The 15,014-nt window shown below is 40.6% G+C and overlaps 1 protein-coding gene across 4 annotated transcripts in view; it reads right to left on the reverse strand.

Moving 5' to 3' along the window:
- Window positions 1–15,014, reverse strand: part of npr3 (natriuretic peptide receptor 3) — a 93,057-nt gene that overhangs the window by 62,950 nt on the left and 15,093 nt on the right. For all 4 annotated transcript variants that reach the window (XM_033031372.1, XM_033031363.1, XM_033031390.1 and 1 more), the window contains exons 2-3: window positions 9,341–9,463; window positions 1,036–1,208 (exon numbers count right to left, since the gene is read on the reverse strand). In XM_033031372.1, the coding sequence (XP_032887263.1) occupies window positions 1,036–1,208; window positions 9,341–9,463 (296 nt within the window). The remainder of the gene's footprint in view (window positions 1–1,035; window positions 1,209–9,340; window positions 9,464–15,014) is intronic.

Below are 15,014 nucleotides of genomic sequence, written 5' to 3' on the forward strand. Positions count from 1 at the left end.
CAAAACGGATATTCCGGCAAGGCCCTGGAACCAAGGATGCCGGAAATATCAGTGGTAGACCTGTATCATATTGTTTGAAACTTTTGTCAATCATCTGGAGAGGTCATAATGGCTAACTGAATAAATCTTGGAGAAAGCAAACTGTAACAATGTATGCAGCAATGGAGACAATACCGTCAGCTTTAATATCTAAACAGGCAAATTTATGAATGAATACTTTATTGTCACGTGTGACAAGTCACAGAAAATTCTTTGCTTGCATACCCAAGTATGCAAATAGTCACCCATAAAGTTACAATCCACCCACGCCAGGTCCCCCTTTGTTCTCTCCTCCCCCCCCTCCCCCCCCATCCTTCCTGGCGGTCCCTCCATGCCGGGTCCTCCATTGTCCATTGTTCATTCAAGTGGTCATTTTGGACTTTCTATTCTGGTTTGTCTGAATAGACATATTGTAAATGTGGAAATCCAGGACAGGTTAGCTTTCTTATCAGCAACAAAAATTTGCAAGGTTACTCAGATGGTATTTTTCAAAGGATTAAGACACAAGGAACTGTAGACAATGGAATCTTGCAAAACACAAAACACAACATGCTGGAGGAACTCAGCATGCCAGGCACCATTTGTGGAGGGAATGGGTTGGGATCTTTCTTCAGATGTCAACCTGAAGAAGAATCCTGACCCAAAACGTTATTTGTCTAATTCCTCCGTTGATGCTGTCTTCTCCTGTTTCTTTTCAAAGCATAAAGCTATAATATCAATCTGTGTTGCTTCTGCATTCATCATGCACACTGCCTTACATTTAATTTTACTAAGTAGGTTATTCAACCCTGTTACATAGTGACATAGTACCTCTCTTCCAAATATTGTTCAAATGTAGATTGTCCATCTATTTTGCTGCTGTATCCTCCTACACATTCATGAGCCACATTTTACTGATTCTAACCTTCACCTGATGTCTACCTTCCAGAGAAAGTGCCTGTTAGAATAATTGATCTGTGTTTACATTTCTTAAAATTATATGTCAGACTTACGTACATTATCATCTTCGGATATCAACTCATACTGGTGGCGTGATCTATTTTTCATATCAGCAGCAAACTTGTGAAACTCGGGCTTTGCCGTCCTCAATAGAGTCACAGTCTGCAGTGACTGGTAGGCTTGTTTGGCTTCAAGATCAAATTTATCTCCTTGCTTCCACGAGCCATTACCTAAGAATAAAATGAAGGATTTTATTTGGCTAGTATCTTACACTATTACCATCTTATTCTATTGTTTGAGCATAGTTTGCCAAATGATTTATTAAAATATATTATTGAATATACATATTAATGATTTAAATTAGCTATAATATTGAAGTCAATACTACTGGAGAAATTGCTGGAGAAATTGATTAAAGAGAAAAGAGATTGATTAGGCTGCCAAAATGTGATTTTTAACCTACTTAATGCGAGCAATAAATTTACAATAATTAGAATTTTTACTTTTAGTGCTAATATGCTCACTTCACCTGCATTACCAATTAATGGGATAGAATTAACACAAAAGATTGATTTTGCAAATATCATTATATTAATAAGGAGCTTGAAACTACCACCCTGTTTCTACGATAGTCAATGTGACCCCAAAGATAAATCGATTGGAGTATCTATTGTGTATAAATCGATTGGAGTATCTACGTGCATATTGCTCAAAAAATGAAATGAACCCAGAATAGTTAATGGATTTCGGCCCAAAACATTGCCTATTTCCTTCGCTCCATAGATGCTGCTGCACCCGCTGAGTTTCTCCAGCATTTTTGTGTACCCAGAATAGTTAATGTTAGCTGGACATCACTTCCAGGTGAAATGGAACTCACTGGGAAGCTGCATCAGCTACTTCCTAGCATTGTTTACATTAGTGCACCAAATGCTTTCAAATCATGTATGCACCTCATGAGCTAATACCATAAAGCCTTAATTCAGCATTGTGTGAGTGTGAAAAATACATCGTCTAGATGTGCAGGGATGCATCCTCAGTGATGTGACCTGGGGTCATCGGGTGTTTTGGGTCTCACAGCATCAGCCACCCTCGCCCAGGCGACCCAGCCGGGGTTGATCAGGCCCCGGCTTGCGTCCCAGCAGCAACCGCCCACGGAGTGTAACTGCAGAACATCATTTACGAAGAACAGCACAGGAACAGGCCCTTTGAACCACAATGTCTGTGCTGAACATGAGACCAAGTTAATTTATGTCCTCTGCCTGCATTTGATTCATATTTTTCAGTCCCATGCAATTCCATGACCCTATCTAAAAGCCTCTTAAATGTCACTATGACATTTGCTTCCACCACCACCCCTGGCCAAGTGTAGTATTTGAGTGCAAGAAGTATATAAAATAGATGAGCTTGAGTCTCAGATAGAGGTTGGTAGATATGACATTGTGGGGATTACCGAGACGTGGCTGCAGGAGGATCGGGTCTGGGAACTTAATATCCAGGGTTATACATACTATAGAAAGGACAGGCAGGTGGGCAGAGGAGGGGGGTAGCTCTTCTGGTGAGGAATGGAATTCAGTCCCTTGCGAGGGAAGACATAGGGACTGACGAGGTAGAGTCACCGTGGATTGATTTGAGGAATTGCAAAGGCAAGAAGACACTAATTGGTGTTATCTACACACCCCCAAATAGAAGCCAGGATGTAGGGTGTAAGTTGCAACAGGCGTTAAAACTGGCATGTAACAAAGGTAATGCCACTGTGGTGATGGGGGAATACAATATGCAGGTAGACTGGGAAAATCAGGTTGGTTCAGGACCCCAAGAAAGAGAGTTTGTAGAATGCCTCCGAGATGGATTCTGAGAGCAGCTTGTAATGCAACCGACCAGAGAAAAGGCAATTCTGGATTTAGTGTTGTCCAGTGAACCAAATTTGATAAGAGAACTTGAGGTAATGGAGGTAGTGATCATAATATGATTAGTTTTAATCTGCAATTTGAGAAGGAGAAGGTTAAATCAGAAGTGGCAGTGATGCAGTTGAACAAAGGGGATTATGAAGGCACGAACGAGGAGCTGGCCAAGGTGGACTGGAAAGGGATCCTAGCAGGAATGATGGTGGAACAGCAATGGCAGGAATTCCTGGGCATAATCCGGATGACACAGGATCACTTCATTCCAAAAAGGAAGAAAGATTCTAAGGAGAGTAGGAGGCAACCGTGGCTGACAAGAGAAGTTAAGGATAGAATAAAACTAAAAGAAAAGATGTATAACACAGCAATGAGTAACCGGAAGCCAGAGGATGCGAAACTTTCATAGGACAACAGAAGGAAACAAAACGGGTAATACGGGCTGAAAAGATGAAGTACGAAGGGAAGCTGGCCAGGAATATAAAGGACAGTAAAATCTTCTTTAGCTATGTTAAGGGAAAGAGAATAGCAAAGTCAAATGTGGGTCCCTTGAAGGCAGACACGGGTGAAATTATTACGGGCAACAAGGAAATGGCAGAAGAGTTGAATAGGTACTTCGGATCTGTCTTCACTAAGGAAGACACAAACAATCTCCCAGAAGTACTGGAGGACAGAGGATCTAAGGGGGTAGTGGAACTGAAATAAATTTTCATTAGGCGAGAGATAGTATAGGGTAGGCAAATGGGACTGAAGGATGATAAATCCCCGGGGCCTGATGAACTGCATCCCAGGGTCCTCAGGGAGGTGGCTCTAGAAATCGTGGACGCATTGGTGATCATTTTCCAATGTACAATAGATTCAGGATCAGTTCCTGTCGATTGGAGGATAGCTACTGTTATCTCACTTTTCAAGGAGCGAGAGAGAAAACAGGGAATTACAGACCAGTTAGCCTGACTTCAGAGTTGGGAAAGATGCTGGTGTCAATTATTAAAGAGGTAATAATGGGGCATTTGGATAGCAGTAAAAGGATTAGTCCGAGTCAACATGGAATTATGAAAGGAAAATCATACTTGACTAATCTTCTGGAATTTTTTGAGGATGTAACAAGTAAAATGGATGAAGGGGAGCCAATGGATGTAGTGTATTTAGACTTTCAGAAAGCCTTTGATAAGGTCCCGCACGGGAGACTGGTGACTAAAATTAGAGCACATGGTATTGGGAGTAGGGTGTTGACATGGATAGAAAATTGGTTGGCAGACAGGAGTAGGAGTTTACGGGTCCTTTTCAGAATGGCAGGCAGTAGCGAGTGGAGTGCCGCAAGGCTCGGAGTTGGGGCCGCAACTGTTAACCATATATATTAATTATTTGGAAGAGGGAATTGGGAGCAACACTAGCAAGTTTGCGGATGACACAAAGCTGGGTGGCAGTGTGAACTGTGAAGAGGATGTTAGGAGGTTGCAGGGTGACAGGTTGAGTGAGTGGGCAGATGCGTGGCAGATGCAGTATAATATAGATAAATGTGAGGTTATCCACTTTGGCGGCAAAAACAAGGAGGCAGATTATTATCTCAATGGGGTTAGGTTAGGGAAAGGGGAGGTGCAGCGAGACCTGGGTGTCCTTGTACACCAGTCACTGAAAGTTGGCGTGCAGGTACAGCAGGCAGTGAAGAAAGCTAATGGAATGTTGGCCTTCATAACAAGAGGATTTCAGTATAAGAGTAGAGAGGTTCTTCTGCAGTTGTATAGGGCTCTGGTAAGACCACATCTGGAGTATTGTGTACAGTTTTGGTCTCCAAATTTGAGGAAGGACAATAGGCAATAGACAATAGGTGCAGGAGTAGGCCATTCGGCCCTTCGAGCCAGCACCGCCATTCAATGGGATCATGGCTGATCATCCCCAATCAGTACCCGTTCCTGCCTTCTCCCCATATCACCTGACTCCACTATTTTAAAGAGTCCTATCTAGCTCTCTCTTGAAAGCATCCAGAGAACCTGCCTCCACTGCCCTCTGAGGCAGAGAATTCCACACTCACCACTCTCTGTGAGAAAAATTGTTTCCTCGCCTCGTCTCCTTGTGATTGAGGCAGTGCAGCGTAGGTTCACGAGATTGATCCCTGGGATGGCAGGACTGTCATATGAGGAAAGATTGAAAAGACTAGGCTTGTATTCACTGTAGTTTAGAAGGATGAGGGGGAATCTTATAGAAACATATACAATTATAAAAGGACTGGACAAGCTAGATGCTGGAAAAATGTTCCCAATGTTGGGTGTGTCCAGAACCAGGGGCCAGAGTCTTAGAATAAAAGGGAGGCCATTTAAGACTGAGGTGAGAAAAAACATTTTTCACCCTGAGAGTTGTGAATTTGTGGAATTCCCAGGCACAGAGGGCAGTGGAGGCCAAATCACTGGATGGATTTAAGTGAGAGTTAGATAGAACTCTAGGGGCTAGTGGAATCAAGGGATATGGGGAGAAGGAAGGCATGGATTATTGATCGGGGACGATCAGCCATGATCACAATGAATGGCAGTGCTGGCTCGAAGGGCCGAATGGCCCCACCTGCACCTATTTTCTCTGTTTCTCTGTTTCCAGCACTCTATGTGTAAAAAACAATTGGCCCTGCACATCTCCTTTAAATGTCCTCTGTCTGTCTTTAAAGCTCTAGTTTTTGATATTTCCACCCGCCGAGGAAGGTTCTGACGATCTACCCTGTCTATGATCCTCATCATTTTATATATTTTCACTCATTTTGTTGATTGTCTTGTTATTTGCTGACATCAGGAGACTTGACTTGGGCAACTTTGCCACTGACTGCTCCAACACAGTCCAGTGTGTGCACTAAGATTAACGGGCAATGTGTTTTACAGCATTTAGCTGCTGAGATACTCATTGCATGGTAACACTCCATTTCTGGAGGCATCATTATAGTCATATATTGTAGATCTGGAATGGAGAGTGACGGAGAAAAGCACAGTTTTTATTTTATCTGAAGTTGTCTTTAAACTGTGGAGAGAAGTTAATAATCAATCACTGCTGCAAATCAGGAGATAAAAATAAACCAGATGCAGTAATAATAGGAGGTATCCTTTCTTAAAAGACCAACAAACCAGATGGGTTTTTTTGTTACAGGTCCAATTTTTTTAATTCCAGATTTAATTCAATGAAAAAATTGAAAATCTCCATGAATTTACATCTCCATGTCTGGTCATGAGATTATGAGCCTAGTGAAATAATCACTATGTAACTGCACTAATATGAGCAGGTACAGAAGAGATACTTTCTGTGAACACTGATTCTCAGCTTAATACTTAGATCCTCACAAATACCATTAAAATTCTGGCTCTTCCATTAAAACATCCATGCCCCCAATTTAAAGCAAAACTTTTAACTGAGATTCCTTACTAAAACTAAATATAATTTCTACTTCAGCCACACCTTAACTGGAACATCATCCACACTGTACACAAGTGTTTGCAATTATGAGGGGAATTGATAGGGTGAATGTACAGAGATTTTTACCCTGGGTAATGGCATCAAGATATAGGTTTAAGAGAAAGGAGAAATATTTAATAGGAAGTCGTGGGGCAACTTCATCACTCAGAGGGTGGTGGGTATATGAAACGAGCTGCCAGAGGAGATAGTTGAGGCAGGTACAGTAACAACATTTAAAGGACACCTGGACCAGTACCTGGATAGGGAATATTAGAAGGATATGGGCTAAATACAGGCAAATGAGATTGGCGTAGATGATGCATCTTGGTCAGCATGGTTGAGTTGGGCTGAAGAGCTTGTTTCCTTGCTGTATGATTCTATGCATCTATACAAACCAGAATCTATACAAACCTATACAAACCATTTAGCTGAAGCTAAATTAGTGAAACTGAATTGAAAGGTTAGTTATTCTTTGCTGGATATCTGTTGCATGACCAGAGGACATAGGTTTAAGGTTTGAGGAGAAAGATTTAATGGGAACCAGAAGGGCAAAGTTTTCACTCAGTGGGCGGTGGTATATGGAACGATGAACTGGGCTTCCAGTGACCATTAAAAGAGATAATGCTTTTGGTTGGAGAGATCAGATGAAGAATTTTTACAATGCCTTTGAAGGGTTATTCTCAAATAGTCTGTTTCTCACTCATAAATGGATGATACTTCCCAAGAATATCCAGGCGAAATCTAAATTCATACTTAATGGATGCTCCCATACATAAACATGTTCTATATGTTATAGAAATTTAGGAAATACATAGCAAAAGGAGACAAGTAACAAAATAGTGCCATAGCAAAGAATCCAAAAGTAAAGAAAGGTTATAGACAATAGCTTTGGGCGGAAGGTGGAATCCCAGAAAGCTTATTGCCGGAACAATTTATATTAACCATTTAATTTAATTAACCATGTTATATTTTTATATAAATCATTTAATAATGCAATAAATAAAGCATTTGCATCTATAGACAAACCAAAACATAAGTTTAAAGGAGAAAGACAGTGTAAACAGAGGGTTGTGTGTGCCTAGAATGCACCTCCAGGTTTAAAAGTGGAGGCAGATACGATGGTGGTGTTTATGAGGCGTTCAGATGGGAACATAGTTATGCAATGATGGGGGTCATGAGCAGGCAGATGAGTTCCGTTTATCTTCACATCATGTTAGGCACAGACATCGTGGGCCGAATCACTTGTTCCTGTGCAACAGTTGTATATGTTCTGCTTTGCCTTCCTAAATTCTGAATGCAAATTAGAATATGCCATGGGAACTAGGGGGAATGATAGCTTTCTCCACAAGATGGGGCTGAAAAGGAATGACTGTTACTATTTGGATATGGTGACAGGGAAAGAAGATGTCGCCTTATGCCATTTACAAGAAATTCATAAGCGAAGGGAAACTGCTGTGTGAATTAAAAATCAATTGCTGAGTGCTTCACTCTAGAAACGCTTATTATATTTTATTTCTACTTTAGATATTCCAACAACATATTTAGTGACATCTATTTTTTTAATTTCTCCATCAACTAATAAAAGCATTTAAATTATTATCAATACGTTACCATAACTGAAAAAATGCTAAGTACAGTCAGCCATTTGTGACTCATAGAGTTATACAGCATGGAATCAGACCCTTCAGCCCAACTTGCTCACACCGACCAACATGTCCCATCTAAATTACTGTAGCCCCACCTGCCTGCATTTGGCCATATCCTCTAAAACGGTCCTATCCATGTATCTGTCTAATTGTTTCTTAAACATTGCGATAATCCCTGCCTCAACTACCTCCTGTGGCAGCTCGTTCCATACACCATACACCTTTTGTGTGAAAAAGTTACCTCTCAGATTCCTATTAAATCTTTCCCTCTTCTCCTTAAACCTATATCCTCTGGCTCTTAATCCCCATACTGACAATTCCCCTAAATGACAATTTAGAAAAACTAAGGAATCTTAAGTGCAAATTACCAAAACTAGCCGACATAATAATAAAACTCTGGAAAAAAAGGCAAGCGAATCAATTTATTTTTATGTAGTGGGAATTGCAAAGCAAAGAAATGGCTGAATCCATATAGAACACTGGTTATACTTGGACCTGTATGTAATCCCAAACAAAATAGGAGCACAGGAGAGGGTACAGAATAGATTTTAAAGGGAAAATTTTAAATGATTTTTACAATATCATGGTACACTTCACAGTGGTAAACCAATACCAAGAATGGAAAACAGAAATTAAAGGATGCGACATCCTGATCTCTTTTGTGAGGCTTGAGATCTGACTATTCCTTTGGTTTATGTTTCATTCGTGAGAGGAAGAAAGAAAGAAAAGGAAATTGAGGAGTGATCCTAAATCAAGCTGCTCAGAATTATTAATGCTTGGAAGAAGGTAGTCCATCCTATTGAGCTCACCACGACACTCAGAGAGATTACTGTCCCCTACCTTGCTTCTTCCTATCACTTTGTTCCCTGAAAAATTGATGCAATTTTCTTCCAATGCCATTATTGAACTTTATTCCACCATTTGGACCCAGATCATGTTCAGAGAGAATGTTTACTTTTATGGAGAAGACCATAACTAGAAGCTGTTTATATAAGAAAGTCATGAAGATATCATACAGGGTATTCAGAAGGAATGACTTTGCCCTGTGAGTGATAACAATCGTGAACTCGCTACCACAAAAAGTAATTGACACAAATTGTATAAATGCACTTCAGGGGAGTATAAATACACAGATCCGGGAAAATAATAATTTAAAGGAAAACGGTGGAAGAGAAACACTGGCATGGAGTAGATGGGACACTTGGCTTATTTTTTGCACTGTACATCCATGTAAAAAGTGAAGGGGCAGTAAGGAAAAAGTGCATTATATTTATTTCACATTCATTGATTTTATTTGTTTCGTTTTACAGCACATAACGGAGAATGGAAATTGAATTACCACTGTATATTGTTCACTGTGGAAAAAGAAAATATTTTTGAGGAAAATACCGTAAAGGCTGCTGTTGAAGAGTTCAATGTTGAAGAATACGTAGTCTCCATTGGTCATACCCTGGCGATGTGCTGCCAGCATGATTTTCCGGATGGTGTGACTACTTGCACACATAATCACAACTGTGGAAACAAAGACAAGAAGAAAACACTAAATTAGCATTACTGCACTGTATCACTAAAGTTTAAAGTAAGGTCTAATGCTCATAATTAAGGATTCATCAGCCCAGCTCAGATTAGAGTAAAAGTCACAAACTCACAATCTCAGGTGAATGGTCCAGAAAATGAAAAATCATTTAAAGTCTATCCCATCATATTTGTGTTATAAAACAAAATACAGGAGTAACTCAGCAGTCAGGTAGCATCTCTGGAGGAGATGGATAGGTGGCATGGAGATTGGGACAGGAAAAGAAGACAGGACATCGCCTGCTGCCATTTGCATGAAGTGTGTAAATGGTGGGAAACAGCTGTGTCCATTAAAACCCATCACTGAGTGCTTCACTTTATAAATGCTCATTATAATTTATTTTCTCCTTGGACTTTAAGGACATGGATATGCGACATTTCGGGTCCGGACCCTACTTCAGACACTACACGTTTCCACTCTCCTAGCCCTGTCTGTAGAAAGATCCCGACTTGAAACATCACTCATCCATGTTCTCCAGAGATGTTGCATGACCCTTGAGTTACTCCAGCACTTTGTGTTCTTTGCAAGATTCGGCATCTGCTGTTCCTTTTGTCTCCATATTTGTGTTAACCTTTGCTTTCGAGCTATCTATACTAATCTCATTTTCTACTCTTGTTGTTTATATTATTCTTTGTGAAATATTTGAACACAGTTTTTTTTCAACACTGTTTTTTTCAATACATTTACTTTAAAGTGCTGGAACCTAGAACGCAGAATGGACTTTGAAAATGGCACCAAAACTTGCCGCCTTGTGCCTGCGGTCTTAGTGGACTATTTCTGGACACTTTGTTAATTGGGCATTGTGCTTAGGTATGGCACAACTTTACTGAACTGTATGCAAAAAAAGAATTTCTCTGTGCATTTCCACATTTGACAATGAAGCACCATTGACCGTTGAAATGAACGTTGACATTCCAAAATGCCTTACTTTATCATACACTAAGCCACAAAAGCTGTGTCAAAAAGATAAGTTTTAAGGAGATTCATAAAGAAGGAAGATTTAGTACTGTAGTCTCAGTGAATGAAAAGCAAAAACAACAGACACTGAAAACTTGAACTAAAAAAAGAAAATGATGGAAAACTTAGCAGGACAGCCAGCATCTATGGAAGATAAAGAGTTAACTGTATCAGGCATTTTTGCCTTTTTATTGTCACACAAACTGCAAACACAACCAGTAACAGTGAAATGATTAAAACCAGGGACATAATAGGAGCGCAGATATCTCAGAAGGCTGCAGTACCGGGAACGGTTACAGAGGTAAAGAGATGATAAACTGCGAAAGGATTTCAAATCAAATTTTAAAATCTAAGTATTTATCAATTGTAAGCCAATCTACAAATAGAACTTAAAACAGTGCAGTATAGGAACAGGCTCTTCAGCCCAAAATGTTAATGGTCAACATGATGTCAAGTTAAAATAATCTCCTTGGCCTACGCATAATCCATTCCTTATCTAAAAGCCTCTTAAATGCCACTATCATATCTGCCCTCATCACCACCACATAGTAACGTGTTCCAGACACCTGCCATTCTCTATGTAAACATACTTGCCCTGCCCTTGCCCTGCACATTTCCTTGACATGTTTTCCCTATCGATCTGCTCCTTGGTCTGATGTTTCCCCTATCGATCTGCTCCTTGGTCTGATGTTTCCCCTATCGATCTGCTCCTTGGTCTGATGTTCCCCCTATCGATCTGCTCCTTGGTCTGATGTTTCCCCTATCGATCTGCTCCTTGGTCTGATGTTTCCCCTATCTAAGCTCCTCATGATTTTATATATTTCTATCAGGTCCCCTTCTCAGCCTCTGACAATCAGGAGAAAACAAGCCAAGTTTGTCCAACCTCTCCATATTGGTAACACCCTCTAATCCAGGCAGCATTCTGATATATCTCTTCTGCACCCTCTCCAAAGCCTCCACATCTTTCCCACTCTATCTACTTGTGTTGCCAGTTTCAGGCAACTATGGACTTGGGCCCAAAGGTCCCTCTGTACATCAATGCTATTAAGTGTCTTGTCATGAACTCTACACGTTCCCTTTACATTCGACCTCCCAAAGTGCAACAGCTCACACTTGCATGGATTAAACTCCAGCTAAAATCCACACTCTCAAAAAAACCTCAAATAAAGTTTGTAAGACATAACCTGCTCTGGTTAAAGCCTTGCTGACTGTTCCTAATTAGCACATCCTCTTCAAATGAAGGGCAAAGCAGATGCAAACTAGCACACTATCCTACACATTAGGAACAATTTACAATTTTACCTAAACCAATTAACCCTCAAATCTGTACGTCTTTGGAGTGTGGTAGGAAACCTGAGCACCCGGAGAAAATCCACATGATCACAAGCAAAACATACAAACTCCATACAGACTTCATCCGTAGTCAGGATCGACTCCGGTTCTCTGGTGCTGTAAGGACGCAACTTTACTGTTGCACCATTGTGCCACAGCTAGCAAAACATTGGTTGTACAGAAGTGGGAAACAGCTTCACCCCACTGCTATCCAACTACTGAAACTCTTGCACACACCTACCCAGAGCCACATACACCCAGTATTAACTCAACGTTATTCAGTTATTCAATTTATGTACTTTAATATTGCTTTACACTATTCAGAATTTGCACTACAAACATCCATAATTCTGCTGCTTTGCACTCATCATTGTGTTTATTGTCATATATACCATCATGTATACTATTTATTCTCTGGGCATGTGAAAGAAAAGCTTATTACACCCTGATACACAAGACACAAACTAATCTAATCAAATCTAATCTACACAGAATTTTAAATAGCATGCTTATCCGGATGAATTTACATATAAATTCCAACTAATTGTGATAATCACTTGATAATGCAGAAAATCAAATAATTTCACAGATTGCATATTTTTCCAAAAGCGCTGAGTTTCCTATTATCCAAATATTATCAAACAAAACTTTTGACCACACATCCATCCTGATAATTTGCTACATTTCCGTTCTTCTGGATAAGGCTTAAATTAAATTCCAACAATGGCACAGTGGCACAGCGGTAAAGTTTCTGCCATACAACGCTTGCAACGCCGGAGACCCGGGTTTGATCCCGACTATGGGTGCTGTCTGTACAGAGTTTGTACGTTCTCCCCGTGACCGTGTGGGTTTTCTCCAGGATCTTCGGTTTCTTCCCACACTCCAAAGACGTACAGTTATGTAGGTAAATTGGCTTGGTAAATGTAAAAATTGTCCTTAGTGCATGTAGGATAGTGTTAATGTGCGGGGATTGTAGGACGGTGTGGACCCGGTGGGCCGAAGGGCCTGTTTCCACGCTGTATCTCTAATCTAAACTAAAGTTGTTACATGCAATCATAATTTTCACACATATGCATTTTCAACGAAGGGTCTCGACCCGAAACGTCACCCATTTCTTCTCTCCAGAGATGCTGCCTGTCCCGCTGAGTTACTCCAGCTTTTTGTGTCTATCTTCAGTTTAAACCAGCATCTGCAGTTCCTTCCTATGCATTTTCAAAACACGGACTTGATACAATGATTATGATGTGTCATGTGTGCGCATTATGTATAAAATACAACATATAATCTACATTTGTATGTACCTAATGGTGCAATATATTCGCTTAATCTGATAATGTAATCTGTGTCAGATTAAATTATAGGATTAAGAGAGTATATTGCAATTCACAAGAGTTTACTTGTCTTAAAACAGTTTGGAACATTCTAAATTTATAGAAGGTGCTTGATGAATACAAATTATTTTCTCTAAACAGTAAATATGGTGTAGTGCAAAAAAGCAGAGTGCTGGAGGAACTCAGCGGGTCAGGCAGCATCTATGGAGGAAATGGACAAACATTTTGAGTTGGAACCCTTTGTCAGACTGATATGAAGTTGTGTTGTCCTGGCTCACACCCTTTCTTAGGTACCAATTACATCACTACATTTGATACAACACAAGGGCATCGTATGCACTTACACCCTTGCATTTATGCCCTTGACATTGAAAAACCAACCACCCAGGGAAATATACTTCACTGGCCATTCAGTCAACCCTCGTCATCATTTGAAATATCTCATTCGGATCCACTTTTTTGGAGGAGGTGTTAGAAAGAAGGAACAGGTTCCTGGATGATCAATTGCCAAAGGTGGAGTAATATTTGGGGAACAAAACAGCAATATGGATGAGAAGTCTAAAGCCAATTGCTGAGATAGGAAAGGGGCCAGCTGTGGATGTCTTTGAGCTTGACAATTGAACCCTGGTTTAGAGATGCAGCATGGGAACACCATCAAGTCCATGCTGACCATCGATCACCCGTTCACACTGGTTTTGTGTTATCCCACTTTCTCATCCATGTCTTATACACTAGGGACAATTTAGAGAGGGCAATTAACCTATAAACCCACACTTCTTTGGGATATTGGAGGAAACCACCAGAGCCTCCGGATGAAACCTATGTAGGCACAGATATGTTGTGCAAATTACTCATAGACAGCACCCCTGGTCAGGATCAAACCCAAGTCTCTGGCACTGTGAGGCAGCAGCTCTACCAGCTGTGCCATTGTACCATTAGGTCATAGAAATGGGGGACTGAATGAAATTTGGCAAGTACCAAGATAATGAAATGTCTCTATTATTGAAATACACCAGATTTATTGTATTGAAAGATAACATTAAATATCAGCCATTGATTTGTTCTGTTATATGATAAATGCATGAAAGCGATCTAAATAGATCCTATTCAATGTTAGATACATCAAACATGAACAGATTAAATGGTCTTGCATTCTAAAATTTCACAACATTTGTTCCAATTACCTTACATGGAAATCCCTTTGAATATCTCCCCACTATCAAAACCTTCATGATTTTAGAGACTGCGAATAGATTACAGGGAACACGTGGTGCAGTTTGTAGGGCTGCTGTCTCACAGCAAGCAACCCTGAAGTTTGATACTGACCTCAGATGCTGTCTGTATGGAGCTTGCATGTTCTCCCTGTGACCATGTAGGTTTCCTTGATTTGGTTGGTAGTTAAATCGTCTATCCCAACCCAACCCAAATTGTCACCTTTCCATGTTTTCCACAGATGCTGCCTGACCTGCTAAGTTATAGTCATAGAGTGATGCTGCGTGGAAACAGGCCCTTCGGCCCAACTTCCCCACACCGGCCAACATGTCCCAGCTACACTAGTCCCACTGCCCAGGTTTAGTCCATTTCCCTTCAAACGTGTCCCATCCATGTACCTGTCTAACTGTTTCTTAAATGTTGGTATAGTCCCAGCCTCAACTACCTCCTCTAGCAGCTTGTACCATACACCCACCATCCTATCCAGCTCCCAGCTGGCTACTCCAGGATTTTGTTGTTTTCTGTAAATTGCCCATTGTGTTCTGGTAGTGATAGAATCTGGGGTGAATTGATGACATATGTTGAGAATAAAGTTAGATTAGATTAGTACAGGCCTGCATGGATTCAGTGGGCCAAAAGAGCCCACTGATGTATC

The sequence above is a fragment of the Amblyraja radiata genome, chromosome 1, assembly GCF_010909765.2.
Source record: "Amblyraja radiata isolate CabotCenter1 chromosome 1, sAmbRad1.1.pri, whole genome shotgun sequence".
Taxonomy (NCBI): Eukaryota; Metazoa; Chordata; class Chondrichthyes; order Rajiformes; family Rajidae; genus Amblyraja; species Amblyraja radiata.